Source organism: Rhinolophus sinicus, chromosome 3 (genome assembly GCF_057876585.1).
Source record: "Rhinolophus sinicus isolate RSI-liver-muscle chromosome 3, RSI-T2T, whole genome shotgun sequence".
In the NCBI taxonomy this organism is placed as follows: Eukaryota; Metazoa; Chordata; class Mammalia; order Chiroptera; family Rhinolophidae; genus Rhinolophus; species Rhinolophus sinicus.
In genome coordinates, this window is record NC_142503.1 from 168,836,097 (window position 1) to 168,854,082 (window position 17,986).

Below are 17,986 nucleotides of genomic sequence, written 5' to 3' on the forward strand. Positions count from 1 at the left end.
GACTGTGGAGGCCTCACCAGGACACACCAGTAAGTGAGGCTTAGCTTTCTACCTCCCTCTTCCATGTTTTACAGCATTAGAATGATCCTGGTTAACCCATGGAAGAAATTCAGCCCCCTGTACCCTGAAAGGGCGGGTGTGCCCAGAAGAGGCACAGGTGTCTTAATAGGCTCAATATTCTGGTAAAAGTGATTGGCACATAGCATGCTATGAAATCAGAGCTTTGTTTCACAAGACTTTGCGACATGGTGCGTGCAAAGCATGAGGAATAAAAGCACCAGCTTCTGTGCCTCAAAATCCCACTTTTATAGTTCTTGTTTGCTTTGCTATTTAAGAGACTTTCACAACTCCCTCTTGACCTAAATGTGTGAAATGTTGCATGTTGTTTTGGCTCTTCTAATAGCTTTTGTTTGGCACATTCTGAATTTTTAAGGTCAAATGTAATTAGCTCCAGATATCTAAGTCTCCACTGGGAATAATTGCAAGGAGCAGTACATCTCAAAATCTACTTAAAAGTCTCTAACCTCTTTCAAAAAATGCTTAAATCCCTAACTTGGCCTCGATTCTGGAAGGGTAAATGGGGGAGAAGTTTGAGAGAGTAACTGGGCAGAGTCAGGTACCCGTGCTCAAGGCTGGGAATTAAGGAACCCTTTTAGATGGACCTGTCATAGTCATGTTTTAAGATCAGGGCTAGACCTCTGGCTTTCAGGGCTGCAGTGGTTTGGCCCGTGAAATCTTCCCTTGATGTGTGATAATCACCAAGTGGAAAGTCTAGTGCAGATGGCCTCCCATGCTTCAGTGCACAGCCCCTCTGGGTGTGGAGGCTGTGCAGCAGTGATGTGGGCACATAAGTGGGTGGAAACTTTCTAATGTGTCACAATAATAATAATGCAGAATCCTAGTGCTGTTCAGCTTCCCCTAGAACTTCAGCCCCCGCAGCAGCCTACTTGGTTCACAGTCCTATGTGAATGCTAGACAATTAGCAGCTGATAATGAAAAATGCCATGGGAACCAGTGGGAAAATAATAGCTTACTCCAAGAATATAATGAAATGAAATTAGCACAGACAGTAAAACAGACAATTTATGGTGGTTTTTTTTTTTTTTTTTGTAATTGAAAAGAACCAGTAAATACTTCTAGTAGAGAAATTTGAGAATTGATTAGAATTTCATCTGTTTTGGAAGGGGCTTTTATTCATAAGTTAACTACAGAGAAGCTTCTTAGCTTCCACTAAGGAGCTAGAATAGGTAAAAGATTCTTATTTTATTTGAATACAATAATAATTTTGTTTGGTTTTTGTTTTCCTAAATAGTTGTCGTGTGGTCTGAACTTTAGAAAGGGATGCTAATACTGGATAATCCATTTTACTGTTAGGGGCTATACATTATGCTCCTAGCTGAAATGTCAGTTGATTTTGAGTATTCCCAACAAATTCTTAGTAACAGGATGAACTTTTATCTTTGTGGATGGATGACTTTCTCTAAATACAAGAAAATATTTATATTGTCTGAGAAAATGGGAATGTAAATTGCCCTTGAATCTTCTTCCTATTTCTAGATGTCCCATATTCTCCTTAGTTTTTGAGCACAAAGCTTTACATGCTACTTTTGGGGGTCAAAAGTTAAAATTTGAAGAGTCTTTATATTAATCTTTACAAATGTTTAATTGTTTCAGAATGCAATAAAATTTTTTTTTTGAGGGTATCAGATTGGTGAAAAACAACTCTTAAAATTTTAGTCTCACTGTGTGGGTAGTCTCCTGTGAATTGAAAAATAAAGAAGTTATCAACAAATCAAAATTATATTTCACTCCAAATGCTCTCCAAATGCATTTGTTTTGGAGAGTTGAAAAAAGTTGGATACATTTCTTTAAAGATATTTTTTCTGTCTGAAGTAGACTTGTCTCTAAATTTCTCTCATTTATAAAAATATTCTCATTTTACTTGAAAGACAACCGTTCCATCAAAAATCACGTAAGTGTACATTCTCTAATGTTTTAACATGACATGCTTTTATTGGGCATATGTTCCTAATTTTACCACATAATTATATTAAGTTCAATAATGTTCCAGTTGTTGTTAGGCCATCTTTAGGCCAGGAGTCTAAATGGTTCTTATCTTAAAAGCCATCTTGTCTTGCTTTGTACCTTGTACCTGCTGGCTTGTATTTGCCTTAGGCCTGGAGAAGCCACCTGGAATGTAGAAACCATCTTATCCTAAAAACCATCTTGTCTTGCTTTATACTTTTTACCTGCTGGCTTGTGTTTGTCTCCTAAGGGCTTATGCTCAGTGGGCCTGGGCGGTCCAGATGGTGACCTGGGGGCTAGGATGTGGAACTAGAGGGCTTGGTCATGCCCCGAAACCTTTTGTTGCTAGAGACCATGCAACGAGAACCCCCTGAAGCATTGAAGGGGGAACAGTCTCGTTTACCCCCTCCTATAAAACTCCATACCCCTTTTGCTCGGGGAGGTTATGATCTTTTCTAGCCTGACCTCCCACAGCTCAAACACGGCCAAATAAATTTGAATAGACCAATTCTGGTCTCCCACGACGCCAGCCGTGCCTAACAGTTGTGAGTATAATGAATGATATTCATGCTACAAACTCAGACAAGTGAGGAAAGTCTCAAATATTCTCTCTGTGGTCCTATTGGTACATTTCGGCTATTTTCATCATTAATTTCTGTTTCTGAGCTATCTGCGTATTAAGGGAAAGGAGAACAAGGTTGTTAATAATTGTTGCTTTCTAGAAGTGTGTGTGTGTATGTGTGTGTGTGTTAATGCTAAGGGAGAATTTATATTTTAAATGTGTAAAGCAGACAGGTTAGTTATTTCTCAGAAGAATATGGACACATTTCAATACACATATATTACTATATTAAAGATAGCACCCCATGTATATTAAAGATAGCACCCCCAAATGCTGTTTTCTCAAGTGTGTTGAGAAATGATTGGTTGCTAGTGACTCCATATGTTGCTATGTTTTATTTTGGAACATGCTGAAATTGCACTTAGGTTTCATTAAGCCAATTTTTCCCTATTTTTTGAAAGGTCTGTTTTTTTCTTCCAAAGAATTCGTTTAAATATGTAGTTACTATATCCTTGTTAGCTATTACTAGGAAGAAAATATAAATGGAACTACCCATTTGCATATATATATGTAAAATATTTCATAGTCCAAATTAAAAAAAAAATGTTTGACTACCTATGAAGGTTGTTGAGGTTATAATGCTTAACTAAACCTAAATTTAGGACACTGGCAAAATAATATGCAGCTAAGTGTCAAAGGCTTTGTTCCTTAATTTTTTTAGTTCCAGAAGCATCACTGTAGAAAAAAAGGAAGATTACAGCACTTAGTTTAATTTGTTCTGTACTAATTTTTTAAGTGACTTATTTAATTTTGTCGGTTGTAAAATCACAGGTAATGGTTAAAGTGAGTCTAATTGTTTGTACAGATATTTCGAATTTGTACACTGAAGTAGCTTTATATGGAATTGGCACATTGGTGTTCAACTCTTAAAACTTTCTCATTTCTTACTGTCCTTTTTGTTAGTTGCAGAGAAAGTCTGAACATAAACTGTATAGGTCAAGGGCTGTAACTCTTCATGCACCAAAATTGCTTCTGAAAACATCTCCTTGTTTTGCAAAAGTTGGTCATATCTAACGATATAGCTTTTATTATCATCTCCTGGCCCTGGGACAAAAGGAGTCTGGGCTTGGGTCAGCCTGAGTGGTAGACACCTGTGCTGTATTCAGGTTACCTCTACTCTGATCTTGTCCTTCTTGGGAGGCTCCTTGGATCCTCAGGTGGATGGATTTCTGTAGGAGGATATAGACATGCCCAGGCAATCCTGAATTCTTTTCTAAATTTATTTTTATTGAGATATAATTGACATATAGCATTGTACAAGTTTAAGGTGTACAATGTGTTGATTTGATACATTTATATATTGCCACTCTATCGTTATGATTACCACTCTATCGTTAGCTAACATATATGTATTATGTCACATAATTATAATTTCTTTTTTTGTTTTGTGGTGAGAACAATTCAGATCTAGTTTCTCAGCATCTTTGAAATTTGTAGTATAAATCACTATGCTGTGCATTAGGTCAATCCTGGAATTCTAAGATAAACAAGTTCAGGTTCAAGTCAGGGACTTCTGCCGCATGGCCGTGCTTGAGAACTTCATAGAAACAATTTGAAAGTCATGCTGCTTTTTAAAGGGATGAATAAAATTGAAATTTTATCACTGAAAACAGGGCTTTTGGGTTGATGGATACTGGCAAGGGTGTATAAGTGAATAGAGTTTTAGATTTACCTCAGGCTTTCCTCACGTTTTAAGTGAGATTCCTCATGGTCCTCAGAGTGGTGCTTAAGAAAGTTTATTCCTGAGAAATCATAACTTTACTTTTTATGATTCTATTGTCATTGCTCCTTTAATTCTGATTCTCCCCCTTACCATTTTGTTAAATAAAAATTTCAGTTTCCTTTCATCTTATTTCTAGTTCTTGTTCTAAGTCAGATGGCTGCAATGGATCAGCCTTTTAAAAAAAATCTCTTCATAGAGAATTTTTAAGTTCTCTTCAACCATAGAATGAAATTTGCAAACATGTAGTAACTGTGTGACATGCAGAGGCTTCTCTATTTATGTCATTATATGCTCTGTCTTCTTCTTGAGCCATTGCTTGAAAATCAACAGATGGGGCTATCCAGTGGAACGTGAGAGATATATTTAACTTTGAGGAAGTTTTCAATATGAACTAGTGACTGAACTTCACAGCCATCTGATTTCCAATTAGTAATTACTGGAATAATCAGATGAGTTACTCTGCAGATGGCACTTAACTTTCTTGACATATGTGCCCTTGTCATCTATTACGGATGATACATGTGATACTTATTCTTTACTATAGCATTTGTATATGCGGGATGCAAAATGACTTTGAATTTCCCTGCCAAAGTCTCTCATTTTGTTTAGACTCAAATGCAGCATCAAGCCCTTTTTAGCTCATTCTGATAGAGCTGTGAGCAGTCTGTGTTCAGTATTATACATTGATGGTAGAGCTCTGCTGACTACAATTCTCATAACCAATTATATTTAAGCTTTATTTTTAATTCTAAATATTGAATAACAAAATTACAGAATATTTAAATATGAAGAAAATCACTTTCAAACCAAATCTAAGAAAACTATTATATTTTTTCTTATATTTCCTCCCAATTTTATTAAAATGTAATTGGAATTTAAACTTATTTTTGAGGTAAAATTCACATTCCATAAAATTCACACCCTCTTGAAGTGTACAAGTTACTGGTTTTACTATATTCATGAACTTGTACGACCATCATCAATATCCAATTCCAGAATAATCTCATTACTTCAGGAAGAAATCTGATACCCATTTGCTGTCACTCCTCATTCTTCCCTCCCCCCAGGTCCTGGGAACAACAAAATATACTTCCTCTCTCTATGAATTTACCTATTCTAGACATTTCATATCAATGGAATCTTACAGTATGTGGCCTTCTGTGTCTGATTCCTTTCACTAAGAATAATGTTTTCAAGGTTCATCCATGTTGCAGCATGTATCAGTACTTAATTTTTTTTTATTGTGGAGTAAGATTCCATTGTATGGATATGCTACATGTTGTTTATTCATTTATCAGTTGATGGACATTTGAGATATTTCCACTTTTTGGCTATTATGAATACTGGTGCTATGAATGTTCATGCACATGATTTTGTGTGAACATATATTTTCAATTCTTTTGGCTATATACCCAGAAGTGGAATTGCTGGGTTATGTTTGGAATTTTAAATCACTTTTACAGAGGACAGTTTGTGTACGACCCTGATTAAACAATTCTTACAAATCTGGGATCACTACCAACTTGTTAGCCATTTCTGTGATACTCTTCTCATGTAGAAAGTACAGAAGCTACCCTACAGTTTAACAAAGCACTTGGCTAGCAACCCCTTCTGCACCTCTTCAGACCTCCCATTAAGTACCCATGAACACATAGAAAAAATTGAAATTGAAATGGATAGATTCTGGGAGGAACATGAACTCTGTTGAAATAACCACGTTTGCCAAACTAAGCTTTCTCTTCATTTCAGATAGATTTGTACTTATTTCTAGTGTTCTCTGCCATCCAACTTGAAAAGTTCAAATGATTGAAAGGAAGTGCACAAAGTCTTAACAGTGGTTGTTTTCTTGTTTTTCTATATATTTTAGATTTTATGCAATGAACTTCATGTAACTTTATAATGGAAAAATAAACTTTATTCAAAAATAAAAAAATTTAGCTTCATTAATGAATGGAATTATTAGGTGCAAATGTTTCTGCTTATGAATGAAAGATGAACCCTCTTTTTCTTAATAAGGTATCTTATGTAAATCATATCCTGTGTCATTAGTGTTACTGACCCACTTGAGGTATATCTTTTCTTTCCAGAAGTTTTCATCAGTAGGTACATTTTTCAATGCGTTGTAACACAGAAAGTTCAACATTTATTTAGGCATCAAATATTTATTGAGTGCCTAGCTATGCTAGCTGCTGAGAATACAGTGAATAACTGAAGCAGAGTTCCTATTCTTAAGAAGTTTAAAATTTAGCATTTGAAAACTGTTGAAAAAGCTGTCAAGGGCTGTGTGGGTGGGGACATACAGTGGAAGCATCCAGCCTCCTGAAGAGAACAAGAAAGGCTTTCAGAGGAAGTGTAGTATCAGAGTCAGCCAGAAGAGAGGTAAGCATCTGTCTCATGGAGTTGAAATAGCCTATTTAAAGGTGAATATGTTTGGGGAACCAGAAATAGATGAATACACTGACAACAGAGTTTGATGTTGGGGAATGATGAATGACAAATGCTGGAATCAGTAGCTAGGTCATGAATGGCCTTGTAAACCAAGTTAAGGAATTTAAATTTTGTCCTGTAGATAATGAAAAGCCATTGGAGGAGGGTATATTAGTTTCCTAGTGTTTCCATGACAAATTGCCACGAACATGATGCCTGGAAAAGCAGAAATTTATTCTCATGGTTTTGGAGGCCAGAAGTCCAAAATCAAGGTGTCAGCAGGGCTTGTTCCTCTGGAATCTCTGAGGGAGAATCTGTTTAACGACTCTCTCCCAACTTCTGGTGGCTGCTGGCAACCTGTGGCGTTCTTCATCTACAGGCTTCGTAACTCCAATCTTTGCCCCTGTCTTCACATGACTTTCTTCTGTGCCCTCTCCTTTTCAGTCCTCATAGGGACACTTAGCATTGAATTTAGGGCCCACCTTAATCCAGGATGATCTCATCTTAAATCCTACCCTAATTACACCTGCAAAGACCTGTATTTCAAATAAAGTCACATTCTAAGGTTCAGGGTGGACGTATCTTTTGGGGGCCACAATTCAGTCCACTACAGAGGGTTTTAGGAGAGCAGTTGAATAAATCAGACTTATATATTGGAAGGATCGCTGACTACTGGGTGGAATAGGGATTTGAGGGGTAAGGCTGGCCAGGTGGAGATCAGTGGGAACCTGGGTAAGGATGCTAGTGACTTTGAAGGTAACAAAGTGGAAATGAGTGTAGGAAAGGGAAAAAGAGAGAGGGCTATGGTTGAGTACAAGGTGGTGAGGAGGGGCTTTTAAAGGAAGGGAGATACTTGGTACATTTTTAATGCAGATGAACAAGATGGCGTACCTACAAGGCGGAGTAGTTGGAAATACAGAAGTGAGGGGCAAATAGAGATAATTGTTTTGGTAAAAGAGAGGGAGATGGGGTCCAGAGCACGGACTGCACACAAAGCAGCATATGCACCCCATATTTGACTGTTCCCAGACAGTTGAACAGCTCTGTAGAGATGGTGATGGTGATGCTGAAGAAGATGGCTACTCCTGTTTGAGAACTGTCTATGTGCCAGATGCCACACGGATTATTTTCTGTGTTACCTCATTTAATCTTGGATGTAGCTATATTTATTATCTCCTTTTATTACTTGGAACCTGAAACATAGAGAGGATAAATAACTTGCCCAAGGCTGCACAGATAATAAGTGGTAGAGTATGGTTTTCTTCCAGGCAGTATGACTGCTGAAGCCATCCCAGTAATCACCGCTATCTGTGCTGCCTCTGAAGGAAGAGGGAAGAATCAATATGTGCAGATTTTTTTTTTTTCATGGTATACGTTGGCTTTGAGAGGAGGCACTATTATCTTTTTGCAGACTACAGAGCTATCAGCTTGCCTGCTATTTTTTGTTTTGTTTGTTCTCTTTATTGGCTTGCCACTAGATAGATTCAGTGAGGCCGTTTTTATTCATTTTCTTGATCTTTTCGTGGGGTTGGGACTGGTTTGATTCATCCTTTGTCTGTTTCTCTGGATGGTAATGTGGAGTGTTATTATCCCTTCATATTATTAATGCACATATTAAACCTGTCCAAGGACTAAAGCTGCTCTTAGGAGATTCATTTTCATAAGCTTTCACATATACTTAACTCAACTCCCTTGAATAACACGTATTGACACCTGCTCTGTAATTGATTCCTTTATACAAGTTGATTTCTGGATTTCTTTACTGAATGTTTTCTTGGCTCAAATGTCATTTCCTTAGAGAAATCTTCCCTTAACCCCAAATGAGCTCGATTTCCCTGTTATATGGACCTCAGAACTGAGCTCAATGACTGGATAGCACTTAACTGGATAGCACTTAACCAGGGTCATTTAAAACTTAGGATTTTTGGATGAGGAGAAGGAGGAAGATGGAATTTCATCTTCCAAAATTCTAAAATATTAGCAGTCAAAATATAATTTCAATTTCTTATCTGGATGGCATGGATTAGGAATTTTTTTTGTCACTATTGATAATCATCATCGTCATATTGCATAGTTGGATTTGCAAAAAATGTATCCAGGAAATGACTTTCCCGCCAGTCGTTACTATTGATAGATGTACATGTCTGCAATTTGTTTCAAGTGATTATTTTTTAAGCTTCAGGCAGCTGTATTATTAAGAGACTTCTTTTTTTTTTTGAGTTTTTTTATGAGTTTCCGGTGCACAAAACAATGTAATAGTTAGACATTTATCATTTATATCCGTCACACTGTGTCAACCCTCCTCCCCCCATTCACAATCCCTCTGACATCACACACAGCCATTACATTTCCACTGTCTCTATTCCTAATGCTGTACTACACTTCTTGTAACTGTATACATATCTCTATATATATACATATATGTTATATATATATAATATATATATACATATAGATATGTATAAACTTGTAGTTGACATTCATTATTGTTCAGCTGCAGCTTCAGGTGTACAGGGCAGTGATCAGGCATCTACATCATCCCTGAGGTGGTCTCCCTAACAAGACAAGTATCCATCGGACACCCTACAAAATCTTTACATTATTGATTACATTCCTCAAATTAACTTTCGTGATCCTGTGGCCATCTTGTGGTTACTGACTGTGCTTTCTAATCCCCTCACCTTCCCCCTTATCCCCACACCTCGCCCATCTAGCAACCCTCAGTTTTTCCTCTATGTCTCTGAAACTGTTTCTGATTAGTTCATTCATTTATTCTTTTCTTTAGATTCCACATATAAGTGAAATCATATGGTATTTGTCTTTCTCTGTCTGACTTATTTCAATTAACATAATGTTCTCTAGGTCCGTCCATGTTGTTGCAAATGGTAAGATTTCTTTCTGCTTTATGGCTGCATAATACTCAATTGTATAAATGTACCACAGTTTTTTAATCCAGAGATTTGCTTTTATAACACTGGTCAACCATTTATAGCTCAACGCATTTGGATAGCTCCCTTATAGTTTGCATGCTCGAAGTTGAATGTTAGGGTGAGGACAGGAGCAAGAAGAGTTGTATTCCAGGTAGAAGGAACCACATGGGCAAAGGTATGGAAGTCTGTTGTCTGAGGAACCAGACTCGAAGAATGTACCTGGAATAGTCCTTTTCCTTTTCCCTGTACATTGTCCTGGGGGTGCCAGCAAGTCAGGACTTACAGAGTATTTGCCATTCTCATTAGTAAACATTAAGGTTCTGAATAAATTTGATCATGTATTAGAACTAAAAGTTGGGTCACTGTAATTGTGATGATATGTTTTCCTTTGTGTTCTCTTGCCAGTTCCTCCTGAAGCCATTGGCTTCTTGTCTGCAGTTGGAGTCTTTATGGTTCTTCTGGCTGTCCTCTTCCTTTTCATCAACAAGAAACTGTGTTTTGAAAACCTAGGAGGCCTTCCATGCCTGGAGCAACGAGGGAAAAGAAAGCACTCTAAAGACAAGACTGGGATCCCCAAAGGGCTGGGTAAGCATTCCGCTTCACTTCTCCAGAGCTTGGCAACGCGCTGTGGTTTGGGTCAGGAGAAGAGTGGGACTGTTTCCACGGTGGGCCCATTAAGAAATCACACATGAGCTGTTTGGCTGCCGCTGCGGTGGACATGATGAATGGACATCACTAAAGAATATATTAGCTTTATGAAAGAATACATTAGCTCTCTTTCGAGTTTGAACAGCAGATTGGTTGATGACCAATTCCCACCTTAGCTTTTTAGATGTCTGTGTTGAGTTTCCCTCTGACTAATGCTTGAAGAAAAAAAAATTTTTTTTGACTGACATGAGCCTTGATGTGTTTTAGCTTCATTATGTTGGAACAGAGTTGACATTTTACTTCAGTGAGCTATTTCTGAGATTTTCAGAGCTCAGGACCACTCCCCACCTCATATGGCAACAGTCACTTTTCCAAAAGCTTTTTACTCTTTAAATTAATTGAATCTACTACATTGTTTACTAACTGCCCTCACTTTGAAAGGGGGAAATAACATACTTAAAGAAATAACTGACTTCCTACTTTTAAAGGATGTGTTCTATGTTCAGTTGCTGCAGTGTAGAACTTTGTGATATAGGATGTTATCACAGAGTGATGGGTGTCATCAACAGAAGCTGGACATTTAAAGATAGTCCTCTTATCTTACAGGTAACAATTTTGCTCTTTTTTTTTTTTTTTGTTAGTCTGATTCTGACCCTTCTCTCCCATGATGCATTGGGAATGGGGCATGATGTAACTGGTGGAGGAACAGTCTTACATTATTTTTTTCAGCAAGGGAAAAGCCTTGAGGAAAACACCTTCTAGTCACCTTGCCTCCTGGGTATATTCTAAGTGGACCAAGGAGAATATTTGGTTTACTGATATGGCAGCCTTTGTAGCCATGGGTAGTTCAGCTTTTCGCTTTGTTATAAAAAAAGGCATAATTCAGGCATAAGTGCATATTAATTATCTATTGCGTCATAACAAATTACCCCAAAGTTAAGAGTTTAAGACAGCAAATGGTCCTTATCGCAGTCTTTGAAGTTCAGGGATTTGGGATTGGCTTACTTGGGTGGTTCTAGGTCAAGGTTTTTCATGAGGCTGCAGGTAGAATTTCTCCTGCAGTCATCTCAATGCTTGATTGGGACTGATGGACTCATTTCCAGGATGGCAGAAGGCTTCAGTCCTTACCCACATGGAACCCTCCACAGGGCTACTTGAATGTAGTCATGGCATGGCAGCTGGTTCCCCCAGAGTGAGTGACCCAAGAGAGGAGAGCAAGGAGGAAGCCACAGTTCCCCTTATGCTTTTATGAGCTAGTCTGGGAAGTCATACATTGTCACTTCTACCACATTCTATTCATTCACTAAATACAGCTTGCACTCAAGGGAAGGGGAATTAGGCTCCACGTTGGAAGGGAAGAGTATCAGAGTGTGTGGGAGTATTTTAAAATAGCCATAGGAGATGATAATAGAAGGGTGTACACTGCAGATCTGGAAATCGATTTGGCATTGCTGCTGTTGCAGTGGCCTTATTTTTTGAACTCCACTTGGGACATCTGACTCATCTTCTGAAAAATAGACTGGAATATTTTAAATAGAGTTTGTCACATGAAATCTGGGACTTACACATGGTTTGGCCACTACTGTTCTGGCAGGGACACAAGTGAGTAGGATGAATAGACTTCTGCTTGGTCATGGGGTGGTATGGAGGTAGATTCATAGTGATTCTGTCACTAGTTGTGTGACCTTGGACAGTTATGGAAACTTTCTAAATTTCAGTTTTCTTATCTGCATATTGGGATTATCAATACATCCCCTACAGAGTTGGTATAAATTAAACGAGTCAGTTTTGTATAGATACTAATATAGTGCTTGTGGTGAAAGTTCTAATAGAACTTTATCTATAGCTGTGCAGCACTAATAAAATATTAGTCACAGTAATGGCTTCTAGAAATGACACCACATGTGAACACATTGTATTCATTACTTAAATTGGGAGGTTAAAGTTGGTGATGTTTTCTCCTTTGCAAATTATAATGGCTACAAAGAATGAAGGTTAGAGCTTTTTAATATATTTCCTTTTTTCTTGTTTGACATGTTACAGTGTTTTAGAGACAATTATGAATTATGCTTGTAAATAAGTTGAGGCCTGAAGATAACAATAAAGCATGAACCAGAAGCTGTTAGCTCAAGAAACACTGAAAAACCCATGTCTCACAACTCAAGTAGGGACACAAAGGGGGCTTTAAAACAGTTTAATCAGGAGAATCTCCAAATTAGAATGTCTCTGAAGCAAACACCTTCATTTTGACATTTCTCCTTTTACAAGTTTATCATTGATCAAAAGTCTTTGAAAAACATACTTCTATCTCTTGATTTTATTTAACTTTTGATAGTTGCCTTAATTATCATCCTCAGAGCACTGATTTCTCAGTGATGTTTTTAACATATTTTGACAAATGTAAAGAAGTAAGGAAGGCAGCCTGGTGTGGTGGAAAGAAGCACGGTGTAGACAGCCAGAGCTTAGTTTTGCCATTAATTGGCCACGATATTTTGGAAAGCTCACTTCATCTCTGTAGGCCTTAAGTCCTGATTTGCAAATTGATGAGTCTATACTAGGTTTCTCCCAATTCCTATTGTGTGATTCTGTTTGATTCTTAGTGTTACCATAGCAATTTCTTCTCTAGGTCTTAGTCCATAAATGGAAGGAGGCCTAATAAAAGTCATGAAAAAAATCAACTGGATCATCCTACTCTTAGATTGAACCATATGAAATTGTCACTTCTAGAGATCAAAATAATGGCTGAATATCAGAAACCTAATCATTATAATTGAATCTATGTGAAGTTCTGAGGAATAAAATGATTCTTTTTGTTTGTGTGGTCATATCATGCTGGAATGTAAGTTTATTTTCTGAACCTACTATGCAAAATAATTTACCTGACAAAAATACTTTGCCTTCTGTTAGGATTCATATTTTTCAAAGTTGAGAGAATTTACACATATCTGGATTTAGGTAAGGGGAGAAAGTAATGGAAACTGTTTCTTTCCAATAACACAGGTAATAATAATAGAGAATGATAATTGGTAGCAATCATATATTTAGCATTTACTATTGCCATATACCTGCTAAGTATGTTCCATGCATTATTTGATTTCTTTATACAAGTTATGTGTGTTGTTTATTGACAATGATCATTTTGGGGGAAGTGTTTGTACCCTCGGAATAAAGAACTCATTGTTCAACTTTGAGATAAAAAAATCATTTAATAATAAAAGTTCCATAGTGAGATATTTTTTAAAGAAGCCTAGCTTTGAGAAAGAGATTTCCACCCCCACTCTGCCGCCCCCCAAAAAGCTTTCTCTATGTATCACAAGCAAAATTCAAAAGTTGGAGCTTCCTTTTAAGAGGCACAATGTAGAAAGGATAAAGGATGTGATATAAGGGCAATTCCTCCCAGGCAGAGAGGTGAAGAAGAAAGCTCTTCTGCTGCTGAAAAGGGCAGCCAATGGCTAGAAAGAAGTCAGAGGAAGAGATTTCGAGGGCTTGGGACATTGCCTGAACCGTGAGAAGGGTGGCAGGTATGGGGTGGGGTTGAAGTGGTTGTGGTTTGAAGCTCAGAATCCTTGAGGAAGAAGCAGAAAGCAGAGTGTCATGTGCTTCCCATCTGGAACAATGGCAGGGGACTGCCTCACTCGTGTCCCATGTAGGCCTGGGTGACTGTAGTGGATAGATCATACTGGTGGGGATAGAAGAAGAGATAACTTTAGAAGACACTCCCATACTTTCTCAGTTGAGCAGTTCGTGTCAAATGGGTTTTAGAAGTTTCTGCATGACCCGGTGGGGAGGAGAAGACAGCAGGGAGTAAGTGTCAGTGTATCTGCCAGAGAGTTGTTGCACTCTGGGGTGGGGTGGGCCTGTATTGGAGGCTCGGGGGTAAACTACCTGCAGCCCCTGGAATCAGGGCTGGCTCCATGGTTGCTCAAGCTGTCCTCACACAGGTCCCCATGCTTTGGTCCCTGTGCTCGGTTTAATGCTCTGCTGTTGCCACCTTGAACTTCTGAATGATTTCTGAACTCAGGGCCCTCCATTTGCATTTTGCCCGCAGGTCTTGCCAGTTCTATACTGTGTTGCCTGGAATGATCACCAGGAGGCACTGCAGGTATGGCTACTTCCTAGGGATGCTGTAGCGGCAGAGAGGCCGAGTGCTCGGGAGCGCAGGGGAGCCAGCAGGGAGGAACAGTCCATCACAGTAAATAAGCTTACACCTATTTCCTGCGCCCCCTGAAGGACAGGAGGGGAAATCCCCAAGCTGAATATTTATCCAAAATAAAACTGACCAACTTACTTGGAGGGGGCAAGTTGAAATGTAGTTTCTCAATATTGAGCATGGCAAGAGCGGGCGATAGAGAAAGACAAGAGCCCTGTGAGGCAGCGCGGAGGCAGCTTTTGTGTTTAGGCAAAGCTGGTACTCAGCTACTGCTCAGCACTAAGGCTGTGCCAGGTGTAGCTCAGCAGTAAGGTGGTTACCATTTGACAATTTCTCCCGACCCGTTGGTGAAAAGGCCCAGCTGATTGGTCCGTCCGCAAGACCACCCCCACCTCCTCACTTGCAACTAAATGGTTCGCTTCTGGTCCAGCAGGGGCCTCCAACCGGCCCCAGTTCCTTCTGCTTGGGTCATGATGGCTGCTGTCGTCAAATATTTTTTATTTCATTTCTGCCTTTAGGTCAGAATATGTTCAAGTACAACTTTGCCATTACGCAATTCAATAAGTACGTACTATTAGAATCTCTATTTTATAATTGAGGAAATTTAGGCTTAGAGAAATGAATTTCTTTCCAAGCTATTAAGTGGCAAAACTGGGACTTATGGTCTAATGCCAGAGGTCAAGATCTTAATTGCACCATTTTTTCTACCCACCTAATCTTCTCAACTCAATCCACTGTTTCATGCTTTTGAACTTCTGGGACGAGAGAAAAATAGGGGAAAGGAGGGTTTGGTGGATAGCTTGGTTTCCTGGAGCTACCATGTAAATTACCACAAACTTGATATCTTAAAACAACATAAATTTATTTTTCACACAATTCTGGAGACCAGAAATCTAAAATCAAGGTGTCAGCAGGTCCACAGTCTCTCTTAGCTTGTGGTGGCTTCTGACCATTCTTGGCATTCTTTGACTTGTGGCTGTATCACTCCAACCTTTGCCCCTGTCTCTGTGTATCTGTCCTTCTGTGTGTGTCTGTCCTCTCTGTGCCACTTGTCACTGCATGTAGATCTCACCCTGATAATCTAGGAAGATCTTCTCATCTCAAGGTCCTTAACTTAAGTACATCTGCAAAGACCCTTTCAATGTTCACAGGTTCCAGGAATTGGGATGGGGCCATATCTCTTAGGGGCCACCATTCAGCACCCTACATTGGGATAGGAGGAGGAAGCATTACTTAGAAATGGTTTTCAAGCATTACAAATTAGGAGAGTTGATGAAGAATGGGATGCAAGATTCTCTTTCTCCATTTTCCCTGAACAGTGGTATTCCACACTCCCACTCTGGGGTTAAAATGATTCTTATAAAGAGTTATAACAAAAGCCTGTCAGATATATACGAACAGACTGTAATCAGCCACCAGGGTGCTTTCCAACTGTAAGCCCAGTTGAAGTGCATTGGATCTCAATCCTGGGAAGCTTTTAAAAAATATCAGCGCCCAAATCCCATTGCAAACGAATCCTGTCAGAACAGGGAGTGACAGTGGCAGGACAGACTATGTAGCTTTAAAAAGAATGCTGAGTGCTTTACAGGTGTGTCCAGGGTAGAGTACCATTGATGGAAGGGGTAGGTTCCTGGCTAACTTCCTCTTTCAGGTCAGGAAGGGCAGAGTGTTGACACTGGCCCAATCCACCTTTGCTTTTGCCCACAAACTATCCATCTGATGGTTCCCTGCATATTTTCCTCCCATGCTAGTTCAGCTCTCTTCTACCTTGCTCAGTAAACCAGCTTTCTCCTTCATAATGCTTTCCCTCCCCACCACCCCGTATGTACCCTGACACTACCAGCAGTTTCATTCTGCACAGAGATTTAAAAAATAAGATTATTTAGGAAAGTGTCTACTGTATAAAATTATTCAAAGTTGTCAAATTACAACCAAGTCTAATTTATATTCAAGATTCTGAGCATTCTACCAATTTTTAGTGTATTTGATCAAAACAGAAGAGCTTGGCCATCCCATCTATATAACTCCCAGTGTTTTCTGAATGGTTTAGACTACATTCCATTTTCCTTTTATGCCCAAGTAAAAAAGAGCAATGACAAATTTTGCAAAATGGTATGAATCAGAATCGGAAACAGATGTAAAAATAACAATGTAAAGTGTACTGTCCAGCACATATGGGTGGATTTACTTTTAGTCATTTTTTATTTTGGCTCCTTGAGATGAAGAAAGGCATTTGGCCATGTGCGCATCTTACAGTTGTAAATAACCAGCATTAGTGTCTTCATACTTCACATTTAGTAGGGTTAATGAATTAAATATATATATGGGGGGGGGGAGAGAGAGAGAGAGAGAGAGAGAGAGAGAGAGAGAGAGAATATATTGGTTCCGTTTCCCTGGAAAATCCTTACTAATATAGGTCACAATGGCCACTACAAACTTTTCAGTTAGCCTACCATAAAATACATACATATATATATATATATATATATATATATATATATATATATATGGAGACAAAGAGGGAGGAGGGAGGGAGGGAGGGAGGGAGGGAGGAAGAGAGAGAGAGAGAGAGAGAGAGAGGTGTTATTTTAATGAATTAGCTTATGTGATTATGGCGGCTGGTAAGTCCAAAAACTGCGGGGTGGGCTGATAGGCTAGAGACCTAGGGAAAAGCTGATGTTGCAGTTGAAGTCTGAAGGTCATCTGTTGGTAGAAGTTCTTGCTCAGGGGGTCAGTCTTTGTTCTGTTAAGATCTTAGATTGGATGAGGCCCACCCACATTATGGAGGGCAGTCTGCTTTATACACAGTACACTGTTTTAAATGTTAATCTCACCCACAAAAAACACCCTCACAAAAATATCCAGAGTAATGTTTGATTAAATATTTGGGCACTGTGACTCAGCCAAGTTGACACATAAAATTAGCCACCACAGGAGCTTACTTAACATCTCTGTTTGTGTTCTTGTTTTCTTCAGTGTATTATGGTTGGGAGGTTGGGAAGAAATCTTCATTTAAAAAGCAAACCAACTTTTTATTATGGAAATTTTGAAACACGCAGGAAAGTAGATGGTATAATGAACCCCATTTGCCTCTCACTCAGCTTCAAACGATTATTAAGAAAAACAATTCATTTCTAAAGTATACCCTATTGTCTCCATTTCTTTGTTTTCCTTGCTTAAGAGGGAATAGATCTGTCCCTTTAAAATCTCCATCCTTAATTTTTTTTTATTTTTTATGTTTTTGCAATTTAGACGATGGATTATAGTCCCCAGCTCAAGAATTTGACCCAGCAAATGAACGTTATACAACTAGCTGATTACTGGAGATGGGGACGTTAGATTAAAGGTTGTGAGGATACCGAAAGTCATTCAGCAGATCTGGGCACATTTACAGTTGGACTATAAGCAGCTCTGCTTTCTGAGCTATTTACATAAGAGTGCTTAATGAGTTGCCTTACAAA

At 38.7% G+C, this 17,986-nt stretch overlaps 1 protein-coding gene across 5 annotated transcripts in view; it reads left to right on the top strand.

Moving 5' to 3' along the window:
* SYT16 (synaptotagmin 16) overlaps positions 1–17,986 on the top strand; it is a 227,862-nt gene that overhangs the window by 90,782 nt on the left and 119,094 nt on the right. For all 5 annotated transcript variants that reach the window (XM_074327395.2, XM_074327396.2, XM_074327397.2 and 2 more), the window contains one exon: positions 10,133–10,312. In XM_074327395.2, the coding sequence (XP_074183496.1) occupies positions 10,133–10,312 (180 nt within the window). Of the gene's footprint in view, positions 1–10,132; positions 10,313–17,986 lie in introns of those variants that run through there.